Source organism: Poecilia reticulata, linkage group LG5, assembly GCF_000633615.1.
Source record: "Poecilia reticulata strain Guanapo linkage group LG5, Guppy_female_1.0+MT, whole genome shotgun sequence".
In the NCBI taxonomy this organism is placed as follows: Eukaryota; Metazoa; Chordata; class Actinopteri; order Cyprinodontiformes; family Poeciliidae; genus Poecilia; species Poecilia reticulata.
The window spans coordinates 29,747,467-29,764,872 of NC_024335.1; the positions used below are offsets into that span (position 1 = coordinate 29,747,467).

General features: G+C 41.1%; 3 protein-coding genes across 4 annotated transcripts; all 3 read right to left on the reverse strand.

Moving 5' to 3' along the window:
- On the reverse strand, positions 1–1,605 carry pdrg1 (p53 and DNA-damage regulated 1). Its single transcript, XM_008410385.1, has 5 exons — positions 1,461–1,605; positions 880–955; positions 671–745; positions 508–588; positions 1–383 (listed from the first exon to the last, which is right to left on the reverse strand). The coding sequence occupies exons 1-5, from the start codon at positions 1,542–1,544 to the stop codon at positions 301–303; spliced, it is 399 nt and encodes a 132-aa protein (XP_008408607.1). The 5' UTR covers positions 1,545–1,605; the 3' UTR covers positions 1–300.
- A 1,747-nt stretch (positions 1,606–3,352) lies between these two features.
- Positions 3,353–7,591, reverse strand: LOC108166282 (heavy metal-binding protein HIP-like). The gene is made up of 6 exons (XM_017304645.1): positions 5,781–7,591; positions 5,261–5,314; positions 4,992–5,054; positions 4,735–4,863; positions 4,563–4,663; positions 3,353–3,361 (listed from the first exon to the last, which is right to left on the reverse strand). Exons 1-6 carry the CDS (start codon positions 5,959–5,961, stop codon positions 3,353–3,355), a joined length of 537 nt encoding a protein of 178 aa, XP_017160134.1. The 5' UTR covers positions 5,962–7,591.
- Positions 7,592–8,722: 1,131 nt separating this feature from the next.
- On the reverse strand, positions 8,723–16,120 carry LOC103465494 (protein FAM217B). 2 transcript variants are annotated; one of them, XM_008410388.2, is made up of 4 exons: positions 15,897–16,120; positions 15,553–15,637; positions 10,292–10,356; positions 8,723–10,215 (listed from the first exon to the last, which is right to left on the reverse strand). In XM_008410388.2, exons 1-4 carry the CDS (start codon positions 16,010–16,012, stop codon positions 8,982–8,984), a joined length of 1,500 nt encoding a protein of 499 aa, XP_008408610.1. In that variant the 5' UTR covers positions 16,013–16,120; the 3' UTR covers positions 8,723–8,981. The 2 variants fall into 2 exon arrangements, with proteins under 2 accessions (XP_008408610.1, XP_008408609.1); XM_008410387.2 differs by having other exon boundaries at positions 8,723–10,218.
- Between the last annotated feature and the right edge of the window lie 1,286 nt (positions 16,121–17,406).

Genomic DNA, 17,406 nt, shown 5'->3' on the forward strand with positions numbered 1-17,406 from the left:
AACTCTTACATTAATTCTGTTTTTAATCAGAATGTGGGGAATAAAAAGAGGTTCTAGCCAATAAACTCAAAAAATACATTCTTAAATTCAGTATCAAGGCCGCAACAGTCCTAAAAAAGTGTCCAGTCCAAGGCTTCTGGCTGGTTATGAGCCCTGAAGCCTTGGGCTCTGCTGCCCTGTTGCTAAGTATTTAACCTGGAGGACACACGTAGGAACATTTTCACACATATTCACTGCAGGATTTCTTGGATCTGGCCGTCTGTTTGCCAGAGCAGTGAAGAGAAACGTGGCTCCAGCAGGTCACCTCCTCAGGAGGCTGTTAATAGCTTTCAATTCTTCAGCGGACAGTGGAGACAGGTTGTAGCCTATGAGCTCAGGGTTTCCTGAAAACATGAATAAATAAAACTCAGCATGATCATTTCAGACACATAAAACAGCTGGAAGATAGACATAGTCTGGTGAAGCTCCTGCTTATTTACACATTTATACACAAACACGTATTTATACCTTGCATCTCATTGAGACAGTTGACTTTTGCCTTCAGGCTTCTACGAAGATCGCTGATCTCCTTGTCAAGCTGCTCCTGATCTACAGGAGAGGAAACAGTTTAGAGATTTTTTTTTTTCGCCTTTTCATTAATTGAATATTTTTACATATTTTAGAAGTTTGCCTTTCTGGATCATCTCTCTTGCTTTGGATTTGGGGAACTTGAGGAACATGTTCCCAAAGCACACCTTGACTTTTTCTGTAAACAACAGCAGACATCGCTGTAAAGACAAAACACTTTCACACCATCTTTACCTGAGCATATGTCTCTAATGTTACACTGTCTGAGCCAAGAGTGTGTGTCTGGAAGTGGGGAAAGCAACAATGACTGACCTGTGTCTGCCATGTCATGTTTCAGAGCGCTCAGCGCCTCCCTGTTCCTGTTCCGCTTCATGTCCAGGTCTATGATCTGAAACATGAACCGTCATTTCACTCAGCAATCATCTATATACAGTGGAGTCCACGTTGTTTTCTATTCGTGTCAAATGCCCCCACTTTGGTCCCAATAGTCCCAAAAACAGAAATGTGTCCCTGCTGCCTGGCCCGAAGTTTGCTCCTACAAACGCGTTCAGTCATCCAGGTTCAGGGTCTTTAACTGATCTGTCCGGAATGCTAACACCACAAGCTAACAAAGACCTACCGATGCTCACCTGGAACCTTTCTGTATTTTAAGCTAAAATTGAAAAACAATGCTAGTGAAAGGTGTCAACAACAGCATCACTGCCGATGTCTTTCCGACTTGATATCATGACATAGCTCCAAAACTGTAAATGTTCTGCTTTTATAAAGGTGCTAATGCTGATGATTGTCACGTTATTAGTGCAGGATGTTAGCTTAAGTAAAAAGATTAGTTGAAATGAGTCTGTCCTCTGTGATAAACGAATTCTCGTTTTATCTCCTCGCGTTTCCGGTACCTGCTGTTTAGCAGTGAGAACATCCTCAGCTGCCTCTTCAACTTCTGTTAAATACTGTAAAACACGCTGAGAACCAGCGTCCATGTTGGCGGTGTAGCTCCAAAAATACGTCCGGCCTGAAACTATTCACACCGCTCCACAGAGCCGGTCAAACACTGGCGTTCGGCAATCAGAGGCTCATTACCGCCATCTACTGGCCAGGAGGGTGGAACCGTCACCTCACGAGACATTGCTTTTAATATGATTGAACATAAAATCATATTTAATAAATTGGAACATTATCCAAGTTCATTTATTTAAGTAACTTTGTTCACAAAGTGAAACATTGTATAGATTCATTCTACACAGATGTTTTCCAACCTTTATTTCTGTTAGCTAAGATGATTTTCAGCTTACAACTGGTGGTGTTGAAAACATGACATTCAAGATTAGAATATTACACCAGACCATTAAAAATATTTCAACACAGAAATGTGGGCTTCATGAAAAGGTTCTGCTTTTATAAAGGTGCTAATGCTGATGATTGTCACGTTATTAGTGCAGGATGTTAGCTTAAGTAAAAGTAAGTGTTTTTATCAAACAAGCCTCACCTGAATGCATCCTATTCTGGTTGAATACGGCAGTGACACAAAACATTCAAAATCGCCACATACTAGGGTTGCCACCTTTCAGAAATCAAAATAAGGGACGCCCACCACGGCGTGTCACCCTACTTTCATGGGGCGGGATGGCCGTGTGATGGAGACCAGGGGTTTCATCCCATATTGATTATTTATATTAGGTTATTTATTTACAGTCCAAATGTGTTTTGTAATAGTTCTTCATTTCAGTTGCATTGTGACATTTAGTAAACATTCTTTTTGGGTAGGGAGACTGGCCATCTTTCCTGTTCAGAGAATGTGGGGGGGAAATGTCAGTTTGTTTCTGATTTAGATTGGTTCAATTTGAGTTAACTGTTTGAGTACTTGCCTTTCTGGGTGTGTCTCAGCCAGGTGGAGCAGAAAGGGAGACAAATGCTCCTGGAGCATACCATTTTCCATTAAGAGGGGTAATACTCTGAGATTTATATTTAGTGCATTTACTTTTTGATTGACCTTAGAGTAGTTAGTTTTAATCATTTGCATGCATGTAAATATTTTGATCATTTATTGTTTGTTAGGTTTGTGTAAGTAGTGTTTGTTTCTTGTTTGTCTTTTTTTTATCACTCCTTTACCTGGTGTAAGTGTTGGAACTTGCCTCAGGTGTAAATGTAAGCTGCTTTGTTTCACTGGAGAAGGGTGTTGGTGTAATGGTGACCAGGAGCGCCCAAATAAATCCACCTCAAAGACATTTTGTTACCTCACTTCCTCCCTACTGAACGCAGAGCCTCCGCCGGTCAAAGTGACAGGCCGCTGCAGCGATAAACAATATTTATGGGAGTGTTTTTTTTTTTTTTTAAATGATACAGAGGGGGTGCTGTGATGGCCCAGGGGCAAAGCACAACCCACATATTGAGGCCTTAGTCATCGTGGGGGTGGTTGTAGGCCGCATGTCTTCCTCCTTTCTCATAACCCACTTTCCTTTCAAATGACTTATAAATTAAGGCAACTATACCCAGCAAAAAAAAAAAAATTGTGTTCCAAAGAGCAATCATTCCTACATAAAGTACTCCAAAATTGTACTCCAATCAGAGTAGGATACCTTAAACATGTTTAATTAAGCAAGTGTAAAATGATATTTGATAAACTTCTCAAGTACTGAGTAACTGATCATAACACCTAATTTAATGATCAAAATGTGTCCTCAGACAGGGCACTCTGAGATTTCTTCTAAACAAGATGCTAACAATTTCACCTCCCCAAATCATGACACTTTCTGTGAAATGTTTTGTGCAGTAAGTTGRACGCATTCCCTCAGGAAAGCTGCAGACGGGCACCAGGAACACCCTGATTACTCCCATTAGGCGATGATAAAATTGGGTCACATCTGAGTCAAAACCTCCAGTTCTTATGAACCAGAAGCCAACTTCAGTATCAAAGCAGCTGCCAGTTCCTGATGTTAGTGATTAGAGCAAAATGTGGTATCAATTCAATAAAAACGTATTTCTCTCCCCCCCTACTAAACTGAACACAATCAACTTAAGCTTCAGGATAAAGAATGTTTATTTATTATTACAGCTCCCTCAAGCCAAGAACCACAAAGTGATTTACTGTAATATTAGCACAGAATATTAATCAGAAKGCAAATCAATCAACATAGCACAAAAATCAAAACTAAATGAATCAAAAATAATATTTAGCAGTCTTTTAAAGGAATCAACAGAATCCAGACAGATTGAAGCAACATCTTCAACAACCTCTAAACATCCAGCTGGTGGATTTATTATAACTCTGTAGAAACACCATCAGCCTTTGGCCAGAAGGACTTAGACCACAAGAAACCCTCAGAGGGACGTCATTTAAATGGGAAAATACTTTTGAATCCTTTAAAAGTATTTTGAAGGATTCAAAATCCTTCAAAATACTTTGAATGGTGAATCAGTTAGTCATCAAAATATGTTATTTCTTTTGTTATTATTATTATTATTATTATTATTATTATTATTAATCTTCATTCCACCAGCAAAATTCCATTGGCAATGTTTATAAGACAACCCTCTTTTCTGATTTAGAAGTGAAATTACAACTTTTAGACACAGATTTGACTAAACAGCTGCTGTCCAACATAAAGTTTGATGAATAGTTGCGATTCCTTCTGATGACTATAAGACCTGCTGTAAAAACATATTCAATAGAATCTGTTGATTAGACATATCAGAATAGATTCAAGATGCAATGTTAGTTTTATTTTTGATTGGAGATGATTGGATAAGTATAACATTCGTTGGGTTTACTGATTTATGACAGAAGCAGAAACACTCAGATCAGATCAACTGTTTCCTCCTCACATGGTGAACAGCAGATGACCGCTGAAGGTTGAGTGGTTATTTTCATTATCAAACAATTTTGYTCCAGGMMAAAGACTCACAGAAACCTGGTCTCCCACCTCCAGATTCAGTGTAATACTATTAGAGGAACTTGAGAAACCATTTGTCTGATKCTCATATGCAAYGAATGTTCTCACTCCATTTCTGGTAATCACAGCTCCAACAGGATTTGAAYCTCCAKRTMMGCCTACATGYAGCTCAAAGTGGTAGGCTCCTCTCACAGGTGCAGTGAAAATACCTGCAGAACATTAGTTGATGCCTTAGATGGAAATGAATATTTGCAGCATCAGAAGGACTAACTGATATTACCTGTTTCTTTATTGTAGGCATTTCCAATGTTTGTCATCACAATCTTGAAGGCCAGAGTAGTGAAAGTGTTGAAGGGTCCAAGAGTGACAGTAGTTTGAGACAAATAAGCTGAGAAAGCCACCTGAGTGCCTGAGAGAAACAGATTAATTCAAATTTATGTCTAAATGTCCAAGACATTTTTAAAATGACCAGAAGCTGAATTCATATATGTATTTTTATATTTCTGCTAGASGTTGGAGATGATTTTCAAAGGTTACCTTCCAGTTTCCCATTCAGCTTTTTGATCTCAGCCTCTTGACTCTCCAACTTTGTTGCTTGCTCTGAAAACAAAAAACACAAATCGGTTTCAATTCTCAGAGAAAAAAAAWACATTTTGTTTAGATTTCTGTCATTGTCTCAAAGAAACCATCATCAAAACAAAACAATGTTTATCTAAAAGGATAAGCATAATTCTGTATGTGTCCTAAAACCCCTGAATGTATTTTCATATTTCTGCTGAAGAGTGAAGATGATTTTCAAAGGTCACTTTGCTGCTGGTCCTTCAGCTTGTTGATCTCAGCCTCCAGCTTGGTTTCTTGGTCTGAAAAACAAAATAAAACAGAAATCGGTTCTATTTTCTAAAACGTTAAACTTTTCTGGGAACCATGTTAAGGTTCAGTTCAAAAGACAAAAAAATTCTCAGTTTTATATGTTGACAAACTGATATTAATATGTGTTGTAGATTTTGCCATGGTGATATATCTGTTTGCTGGTTTTTAACCATCAATAATATTGGGGAAAAAATGTCCACAGCTAAATTTCACCTTCATGCAGATGACATCGTTCTCTACAGGCATCCCTCTGCAGTTCAAAATTGGTTATGTGAATGAAATCAAAGTCATGCTTTTCAAAAATCCCCACTGGGTCTCAACCTGAGTTATGACAACATGTAATTTTGTAATTTCCTTTTGGAATTAATAAAGCATTTCTTAATTGAATTGAATTGAATTGAATCTGTACATTTGTCAATTTTTCCCATAACAATATCAAAGAAACTAACAGCATACCTGCATTCTCCTCTTTTAAGTTATCAACTTCACACTTCAGTTTGGTCAGTGAGGCAGTCATCTCTCTCAAAACCTCATGGATTTCCTCTGAAGAAGACCCATGGTCCTTCGACTCAGCTGGCTGATCCGTGGACACGGATCCGACCAGCAGCAACATCAGGTAGAACAGAACAATCTTCATCGTGTCTCAGGTAATCTGCAGACTCCAGGTGTGTCTCCTGCAAACCTCACAAAGGTTTATATAACACTGTTGGCGGGTTGGATCCTGGGGGAGGACAGAGCTAAGGTCCAACCTCCAGACAGCCTGTAACACTGTATTCATCACAAAAGAATAACAACTCTAGAACTTGTTGATCCATACATAGAAAACAAAACTGTTATTTTTTCAGTCAGACAATGTGTGAATGTGATGACCGAGATGTATTTTTTATTTTAGTTTCATCCAAAAGAAAAGCAGGTGTTACTATTTATCTTTGATTTTATTATCATGAACCATTTTAATTGGTTTGTCTCCTGTAAATGATATGGTAAATGGTTTTGTACTTGTACAGGCCACCACCAGCAGGCAAGGTGGGTGAATTGTCTTCACCAAGGACATAATGACAAAGGTGGGTGGAGTGGAGATTGATCCAGCCAAGAAGGAACACGGTCCCCCGGAACAAAGATCTGCCAGAGGTGGGAGTTGAAGCTGCGTCTCATGGGAGACTCTACCAGAGGTTCCCAGCAGGCTCTCATAATACATGTGGGCCTGCCAGGTCTGACTGGCATCATCCCCCACCACTGTTCACCCATCACCCAACCACACCTCTTCAGGTCTCACAAGAAGACCTAAACGTTATCCTCTCTTTCACCGGGATAATCCCCAAAGTACAGGCTCCAAGATGGGGGGCAGCAAGTATGCCTTCTCCTGCCTGACCTCTTTGGCCCCTTCTACAGGTGATAAGCCCATGGGAAGGGAAACCCATGTTTCCTCTTTGAGCTGTGCCTGGCTGGGCTCCATTGATTAAAGCCCGTCCACCAGGCCTGACACCAGAGTGGGGCTCCAGTGGCCCGCATCCGGGCGAGGGAACACTATTTCCATTGGGTTTACTCGTCATAAGGGGTTGTTGGGCTGCACTTTGTCTGGTTCCTCACCTAGGACCTGTCTTTCTTGGACCTACCAGAAGCATGAAGCCCCTGACAGCACAGCTCTTAGGATCAGTGGGACACTCAAACCCCTCCACCATAATAAGGTGTGACTTGGAGCAAAATGTATATTGCTTTTTATGACATGCTCCACAATGATCTTGATCTTTTCGACTTTAGTTGGAGTGAATATCATTGTCCAATGAGAGACTGGGTAACTAGGCTTGGAGTCTCTTCTGTTCTCTTTTTCATTAGAATTGGTTTCAAATAAAACCATATAATTTTTCTTCAAAGGCAGTCTTGGTAATAAGAGTGCCCCACTATGATCACAAACTGGTTCATTTTCTGAGTCCGAACTGGCACTTTGTTTACGTGAGATAAATGACGATAACATTTTCTTTGGAGATTTAGCGCTCTCTGCACGCCCACAGAATGCTGGAAAGATACAGTGGAATCTTTGAAATCAACTTTATAACATCTTCTTCAGATTCACACCCTACCAGAGATTTAACAGCAGCACTATGCCCTGTGTATCTTACTCTGAAAACTTTAGCACCCAAAAGGAATACAAACTTCTGTAATTTGATCATCAGTATCCGTCTGTGTCTTACACTAAAAACCTTGACACACCTAAAAGGAATACAAACTTCTGTAATTTGATCATCCATATCCCTCTGTGTCTCACTCTGTAAACTTTAACACACCTAAAAGGAATAAACNTTCTGTAATTTGATCATCCATATCCCTCTGTGTCTCACTCTGTAAACTATAACACACCTAAAAGGAATAAACTTCTGTAATTTGATCATCAGTATCCCTGTGTCTTACTCTAAAAACTTTAACACACTTAAAAGGATTACAAACGTCTGTAATGTTGCCGTTGTTGTAATTCATTCAATGCATACAAACTCTTCATATCAGTACAGTTTTCTTGTACTGCATACATTATAAAATAGTATATCACTTAGCAACCAACAGCTGTGCAATGGCAGAAAATGACTAACAAAAATAAACCAAATGGAAGTTTGGTTGTCAGAGATTTTCCATCTATTGCTCCTAGCTGGCTCGCCAACTTCTATTATAGACCTTATTTGACTGACTTATGGACATAGATACTCTGGGTACATTTCAATGAAGAGAAGAGGAATAACAACACTAGAACACCTCCTTATTTTTGTTTTATAAAGACATTGTGGTATTTATTACAACACACATACATAATTTCATCTTCTCTTATGAATAATCCAACCAAATCAAAATGATATGAACAGGTTCAATAAAATACTGATAAAATTATTAAATTACAAACTTTAAAAGGACTGTTTCCTTAAAAAAGTGTACGATTTTATACACTAGATCAGCGTTTGATTCACTTATTATTAATAATACTTAGCTTTTGTCCTGTTTGCCCGTGTACGCCTGCATCTTACACGCGTAGCTCGAGTGGGCGTCGCACACCACCCACAGTTTGAGCTTGTACCTGGCTGGCTTGTAGCGCATGTACTACATGAAAGCCTGAACGCCTGAAGGATGAGTTTGAGAACATATTTTCAGTAACATAAACGAGAAGAACTTAAACAAAGATGACCCACAATGCTTTTATGAAATGCTGAGTGAGGTTCCTACACACACACACACACACACACAAACGCGCACACACACACACACACACACACACACACACACACACACACACACACACACACACACACACACACACGTGCCATGATTGAAAAAAACAAAGATATCGTCCCTGCTTTGTGTTGGTGCCACAAAGACACATTTTGCTTATTTGTGCAATGTGACAAAATATAAAATGCTTCAGGAGGTATGAATACTTTTGTAAGGCAGTGTAGCTTATGGATAAAAACATATTTTAAAAAAGAACAACTAGACCTTTAGCACCTCCATCTTCCATTGATGTTCATGTAAACATTCAACAAACATCACGTTGTGTTTGTGAGGATGCTAAAAATGAGTCATTAAATAATTTCTGCAGCTGAAACAGACATGTTGATCATCTGAATGATCATCCGGAGATGATCAGGTCTCTAATTGATGGCAGTATGTGAGCTGTCATGTAACAAATTCAACCTGTTTGGACCTGCTCGGCCTCTGGACGCGGGGATGTCTGGAACCAGGTAAACAAACACTAAGTCCAGTGACTTCCTGTTCCGTCCAGCCAGCGACTTTGTCCCGCTCTTCTCTTCCTGTTCTGCTCTCAGAACTGCTCCGGCTCGTCTCTGACCTGTTTAAGTGCTTCCCTCCACCTCTCCTCTGTTCGGAGAGCTTGTGAGTCCTCTTCCTTAGAACTCCCGCTGTCGAGTCTGGCTCATCACGGCCCCTATCAGAGGAATGGGTCCTTCCTGGACCAGCCTGGATGGGATTCCGGATGTTTCCTGAAGCCTGCATCCTCTTCAGGTAGCTGTTGGCGCTGGTGGGGCTGATGGATCTCTGGGTTCTGAGCCTCCTGTCTGAGGAGTGGACCCGGCTCTCACTATAGCTCCTTTTGGGGCGCGGCAGGGGCCCTCTGCTGCCATCCAGACTCAGTCTGGACAGATGGCTGTGACTGTGGGTGGAGTGGCAGCATGATGTGCTACAGCTGGAGGAGCAGATCCGGCACAGACCACTAGTACCGCCGGCCAGCAGGGCGGAGTGTCCGGCTAGTGAGGACAGGAAGGAGAGAGGGAAGCCACGCTGGCACTGCAGGATGCATTTGGGAGAGCTGAGGCGAGTCGGGGCTGGAGCCGCAGTGCTGGACCTCTGGCAACTGGACGTCCCTCCTGGTACGTCCTGCGTCCCATGCTCCGCCTGAACTGTCTGGATCTGGTGCCACTCCAGCTGCAGCAACCTCTCCAGGTACCGCTCCAAGGGGCCCACGGGCCGGAGTCGGAAGGCCCCTCTGCCCTCCATGTTGTAGAAAACAGCCAGCTGACTGAGGCTCCATGAATTGAACGGTGGAGGGAGGAAGTCTGGGAAGTCCCCTCCTCTGACCGTCCGGCAATGAGACGGGGCGTCTCCATCCTCCACCACCTCGGGCCTGAGCTCCAGTCGCGGGGCGAGGGGACGGGAAGACAGGGGGAGTCTTTCTAACTCTGACAAGTCTGTGTCACTGTCCTCCTGGGGGGAGAGCTCCTCCTGCTGGTCAGGACTGGGATGAGGCAGGCCGTGGTCCAGGAGGGCTGCTGTGTGTTTGCTCGCCCTCAGCCCTGTGTGTGTGTGCTTCCTGTTCTCAGTGGCCGATGACACCTTGATCTTCATCCTGTCTTCCTCAGAGGCAGCTGGATAAAGCATGGAGGTTCCCTGAGCGCTGCTGGAAACAGGAAGGCTGATCAGCTAAACAGCCAAAGGCAGAATAACAAAATATAATCCAACTATTGCCTCACCTGTACAGTGGAGCGCTGCATTTGGTCGGGGAAGTGTTAGACTTGTGTTTCCTTCTCTGTGGTTTCTGTGAATATACAGAAAAGTCCCAAATAACTCAGACCACTGACAAATTTAGGTTTGAAGTAACTTTTCAATTAGACCAACAAGTTTCTTATGACAGGATCTAAAGATCTAAATGGATAAGTTACAGGGGCCAGTTAGCCCAACGTCTAAAGGCAGGAGAACACTGGAGTATGCAAAGACAGGCATTCAAGGGAAATAAAACAGACTCCGCACATAAAGAAGGACCTCCAAGATTCCCTAGAGCAGTGGTCCCCAAACTACGGCCCGCGGGCCGGATCCGACCCGCCTCCACATTTGGTCCGGCCCCCTGAACAATACCAGAGAGCATTTAGATTTTTTTTCATCTACCGTATTTTCCGGATTACAAGCCGTTTATATGTGGATTTTTCTTCAACCACCAGGGGGCTCTTTAGCATGAAGTGAATCATTGGAAGTCTGGTTACTTGTGCGCCAACATTGAGCCCACAAGCAGCAAAATGAGTAAGWAACAGATCAGATGTCTTTRGAAAGTTTCTTTGCAAAGGGGAAAAGGCCCAGAGAAGAGACAGGAGAATGGATTTATCCCGGACCGGTAGGTTAGTCCCACATTACAAGCCCGCTCTGCGTAACATGCGGCGACCGGCTGCTAATGAGGCAATGAAGCTTCAAGCTGCTTTGCCACGTAGAGACCAAGCACACTGTGCATATAAGCAACACTTCGGGTGTTATTGTCTCTCATCACTCCCAGATGGGACCGTCTCGTTGCAGAGAAACAAGCTCAGGGCTCCCGTTAGTCATTATTGTGAGTTAAAATTTTCACGAAAGTAAAATGTTCGTTTTTGTGGCGCTTCTGTATCTTATTTTGAAGGGATATATAAATGTTACCATAGCGACCAGAGTGAGAGCGTTTGGGCAGTGGTCAAGAGGAGATGAGTAGAGCTTGTGAGTCTTAAGTCTGGTTTAGACGGCAAGATTTAAGAATTGTCGGCCGATTCTCCAAACCTCTGTGACCACAGAGCTGATAAAAGTACAACAGGTTTGATCGGTTCGTGTTCAGCCACACGGCACGAACCGATTCCAGTCACGAACATTCCGATTCCAGAGGATAATCCAGTAAAAAAAACCAACATAGCGGGAATTTAGAATAAGCAAACACGGATGATGTTGTAGAAGCAATAGTGAAAGTTTGTGGAGTCATTTTAAGAGATAAAAGATGTAATAAAAAAAAAGGCGGTGGATGAAAGACGACGGGAGCAGCCGCTCTATTTGCTGTACTATGATTTGGAGGTGATTGTGTTTTTTCGTAGTTAACATTTTTAACTGAATAAACAATAATGACTTTTTAGATTTAATAATAAACATTTCCACATATCGGGGCTGCACAGTGGCGCAGTTGGTAGAGCTGTTGCCTTGCAGCAAGAAGGTTCTGGGTTCGATTCCCGGCCTGGGGTCTTTCTGCATGGAGTTTGCATGTTCTCCCTGTGCATGTGTGGGTTTTCTCCGGGTACTCCGGTTTCCTCCCACAGTCCAAAAACATGACTGTCAGATTAATTGGCCTCTCTAAATTGTCCCTAGGTGTGAGAGTGTGTGTGCATGGTTGTTTGTCCTGTGTGTCTCTGTGTTGCCCTGCGACAGACTGGCAACCTGTCCAGGGTGTACCCCGCCTCTCGCCCGGAACGCTAGCTGGAGATGGGCACCAGCAACCCTCCCGACCCCACTGAGGGACAAGGGTGAAAGAAAATGGATGGATGGATGGATTTCCACATATCATCTCCGATATCCACCAGACTCTCAGTTGCGCGATATGTCCGCTGTTTGGGATTCCCTTCTGTTCTTACGTCACTGCGCTTTTTGATTGGCTACCTGCTACATTCAACAGATCATATTCTCGTTCCCAATCAGGGAAAACCCCACAGGTTGCGATAAATGGGCCAAGACAACCCAAATAGGGCATATTCAGTATTTAATGGGAACACCAAAATGCAGAAGCCTTATCTGACTGTTTGTCCCCCCACACCCTCTAAGCAACAAAATTTCCAAGTCTTGACGGTCCACGGTAATAAACAGGTTGGGGACCACTGATTTAGCACATGCTTGTAGCAGACACGAAGGATCAGCACTTTTACTGTTACTGTTACCGTTCGGAAACTACCGTAATCAGTTCTGTTAAATCTTGGCAACTTTTTCTTTTTCAACCATAATAAATGTGATATTAATTGAACTGTTATGACTCAAATTTTGGGTGTCCGCCCCCCTCTTTGGAAAATACGGACTATAATTCTTCCTGGATTATTTCTGTGAAGAACCCAGAGAGAGTTATTTGATTGCACTTTCTGGAAAACAAAATATTTTTACATTTAGGCACTCCTGCAATCGTCACACTTTTTCTGTTACAAACTGACTCCGGCCCCCCACCAGAGAAGGAAAAAGTTATGTGGCCCTCAGGAAAAAGTTTGGGGACCCCTGCCCTAGAGGTAAACAAAAACCCAAACGGCAATACTGAGTCGTCAAATCATTACCATCATTTCATCCATTTGCTTTACCTTCCTCTGCTTGAGAAATTATATAAGAGGCAACGTTCTCCCTGGAGAGGTCAGAGTTCACCCTGAACAGGTCCCAGTCTACAGTCTGCACAGGGTGAACCTGCTGCTCTGTTTAGAGTAGCGGTTCTCAACGTGGGCGGCACCGCCCTCCAAGGGGCGTTCAGAGGACAGCAGGGGGCGCTGACAGACATTTTTACAAAAGGGGGGTGCTGGGATGCCTTTGGGGGGCGTTTGGTCGAAGGTAAACGCACAACAATTCCAGTTTAGACTTTGAGCAACTTGGTAAAACTGTATTGTGTAACATTAAATCATGCTTGGCTGCAACTGTATCGATGGCAGCTCTACTTCTACTCAGTGTTTGTTAGCTTCTGTTAGCTTCTTGGCGCAGCTCCGTTCTCCTGCTACTGGTAGCTAAAATCACGATACCCTCACCGTGTATCCCTCTGAAAAATGAACCCATTTAAATAAAGAAATCCCTCCATGGTTGATACCACGACAGAGAGCGTTCATTTTATAGCGTTGACACCGGTGCTGTAAGTGGTCCGGTATGAAACGGGAGTGATAGAACAACACAGCACTTTTAAATTTCAATAATCAGAATGCAGAAATTGTTTCCATTGTTTTAAAAGGTTTATGTCAGTCTGCCTTTTCCCCATCGATACACTTCCTGACCGCCATGCACCTTAGGGGTTAAAAAAAAAAAAAGACGTTCACATTGCGCAAAACTCTGAAACAGGAGAAGCGGGACATAAAACGGAGCGACGAACTAGATGTGAATTATGGCATAAAAACATAGAATCCGACGCTGAACAGTGAAAAATTAACACATGATGTGAAACATGACGATTAGGCGGCGCAGCAGGTGATGAGTGAAGATTGATGGTCAATAAACGATCAAATAAATCTAGCAACTGGAAAGAAACTAAAATGGACATAGCAATAAACCAAAAGAGGATAAAACTAATCAAATGAAACTAAATGGAAATGAGTGAAGAACAAAATGCAAGAATAAACTAAGAAACTAAAGTAAATACAGAGGAATAAACTGGTATGGCAAGACCATTCGAGCAATAATTAATACAAAGGACTGTATGTCAAGAATAAACAGACACTATTTCCTGATGAAAGGTAAAATAATTTTGTTGAAGTGCCATGGGTTTGTTGAGACCACATCTAGTACTGAGAATAAATATATCTTACAGACCATAACAGTAAAGAACTGATGACTTATTTATGTTTTTAATTAGATTTATTATTTTTTCAATATTATTTTTCATGTCAGTGTTATTGTCATGAGGCTGTTCAGGGACTCCATGACACTTTCAATTTGACTCATTAGGATTTGATTAAGAACCAGATTTGTTCTTTGTAATTTCTGTCCAGTAAAACTATTAATCTATAAATCAATAGACAGGTCTATATAAAGATATAATCCATGTTTCTGTCTCATATTTGTATGGCATTAAAAGGATCTGGAACTTTTGTTTTTCCACTGAAAGCTCTGGTTTGCACATTAAATGCCATGTGGGTGAAATTTTATGGATGATACTCTGATGTCCCATTCTCCTGAAGGCAGCACAGAGCTGCACCACCAGAAACCGACAAACACTGATGAGAAGAAGAGCTATGATTAATGTAGTTACAGTTCTATCCATGTTTAATGCTGCAGAGCTCAGTCGTTTGCAAATAGTTCAAAGTTTAAACTGGCATGTTGAACATCTTTTATCTGCTCATTTTGTGGAAKATTTAACAACTAGAAAATGACACAGAATAAGAATATTTTTCCACTCTGATTGGCTGCTGTTAGGCCTAAAAATTTTAACTTGAATGTTCATTGCATTTTTCGTTGACACCTGTGAAAATAATTTCTATTCATATGGCTTTTCTGTTCTCTGGAAAATCATTTTTGATGATAAATACAGAAACAAGCATAAAATCAAAACATCTACAATAGTGATAGTAATATTAACAATAAAATAATAGTCAGTGCAAAGTAGCCTGCAAATTCTTTGGTGGGGGACGATGAAGGACCTGGATAAAGGCTGGGGAGGTGAGGCGCTGGCCCAAAAAAGGTTGAGAAACACTGGTTTAGAGGTCATTCAACTAGAAGTGCTATGAGAGCAGATCTTTTAACATCGAAGTTCTGAGGTTAGCTTATCTTCAGTTTGTTGACGCTGTCAGCGAGGCAGTTTCAAGCAAAGAGTAAAAGGAGTACATTTTCAACAAAAACTCTGACATTTTTAGGTTAATCCCAGAAATTTTCCAAAACAAGTAATTTTCTGAGCTCCAAAGTCAAAAATTTGAAGACTTTTAAATTGTTGACTTTTGAAACTGAAAATTTCCAAAAATCAAAAATGTTCGACTTTTCAAACTCAGTGTCCGATTTGTTTTCTAGATCAAGCTCAAAATTTCTAACTTTTTTCTCTCTCGCAAATTCAGAAATATCTTTGTTCTTCTTTGTTTTTAGAGAATTTCTGAGCTTATTCCCAGTTTCTGAGTATTTTTGGCAGAAATGTACCCTTCTCTTATTTATGGGTACATATGCGGGAGTCTTTGTTTTTCCTAAAAAAAATTTTAACTTCGTATGTTATTATTTATTAGCATTAGTAGTAGCAGTAGTAGCAGTAGTAGTAGTAGTAGTAGTAGTAGTAGTAGTAGTAACCGTGATCACCCACCTTCTCATGGTTGTTTTCCTGACTCTGGATCGGGCACTGCGGTTGATTAAACTTCCTTTGTGACTGCCTCCTCCCCATCTTAGTCCTTAAAAATTACAGAGCACCAGAGGAAGTGAATTATTAGATTCCAGTTACACATACACCAGAAAAAAACAACAAAAAAACATGGCCGTCATCCGTGTTTTTCTTCTAGCATCCAGGATTTAATTTTATTATTATGTCAGACCAGCAGCAGACAGCAGCCGTTAAGCCGTTAAGCAGGACAGCAGCAGACAGCAGCCCCTTCCTCAGCCTCCTCCTGCTGTTCAGCATCGCTAATATCAATAATGATGTCAGGAACCCACCCGGCCACATTGGGCCTGCTGGTGCTTCTCGGAGCTTTCTTCTTCCACTCCCTGTCACCGATGCAGAGCCTCTCCACGCAGCGCTGCGCTACCCGCTCCTGCAGGATGCTGCCCATCCCCGTTCTCAGAAGGCACCAATGGAATGAAGTAGAAATGGCGGCAGGATCATGAGCGGGGGGTCCCCGAATCACGGAGCGCGCCCTGTTGTTAGTCTTACATTAATTCAGTTACCGTCCGGCAGAGGGCGCTGTGGCGCTGCTCTCCACTGAAACCACTGAGAGTCTGACCAGACCTGTGACGCCTCTGTTGTTCCTGTGACAGGTTCTGTCCGTTTCTGGGTCGGTCTGTGTTGGTGTCTCTACAAGCGCCGACCTTGTGAAGCTGACCTGAAATATTGAATGAGCTTTATTTCACGTGGCCCTAAGAAATATTCAGTTGGGTAGTAAGTAATGTTCACTAACTTATTCTTATAAATAAAATAAAGTAAGAGTTTTAAAATGTACTTTTAGGAGTATTTTTGCCACATTGTTCTTTTACTCGAGTAATGCTAATTTTTAAGTATTGCTGCTCTTATTTGAGTAAAAGTTCTGGATTCTCTACCAATTTAATTAAGAACAAACCAAATAAAAATCACCAGATACAGACACACACCTGCCGCTTTTGTTAAAGTTTCAGAAGTGTTTTTTATTGAAAGAAACTGATTTTGAAAAACTATTTATTTCACCTGATTTTGTTATTTATTTCTTACTTATATAAATTATTGTTGTTTTCATCTTTAAAATGCAAAATTTAAATTTATATGTGATCCATCTGGCTATTTAATTTTTAAATATTAATTGATTGATCATTTGATCAGTTATTCAGTGCTTGAGTAGATTTTTTTTTACCAATTTTTTTCTTTTTTTACTCTTGAGTAATTTCTTGGACAGCTACTTCTTACTTTTGTTTGAAGTAGCACTACTTTTACCTGAGTACAATTTTTGGGCACTCTGCCCACTTCTGGCAATATTTCTGTGTTAAACATAATTTTTCATTTGTCTTATGTAATGGCTTTTCTTTCTGGTGCATGTCTGGAATCTGTTAGGCATCCCCTTAGACATCCCCTAACTTTAGCATGTAGAGAAAACAAACTGGAGCTTCATAAAACCAGATACACCCAAAAATATTCATATCCCTAGTAGATATGAGCAATTTCTGGGCTTAACGATACATTTATTAATGTATTTTCGGAATTTAGTACTTTCTGTGTAAATGTTGGAGCAAGTCTGACTAGTGTAAGAAAAATAATTAAAAAACATAGTAATTTATCAGGATTTGATCTAAATGCAAGTGCTGAAATATTATATCATCCATCAATTATTATCCTAAGATATTACTAATTCAAAAAACAGCAAGATTACACAAGAACAAAGTGTTCCACTTTTTCAAAACCGTTTACATTTACAACTTATAATTATTGCTTTAATTGACCTTTTCTCATGATCATGTTTGAACATGGAAGGTTCTAGTT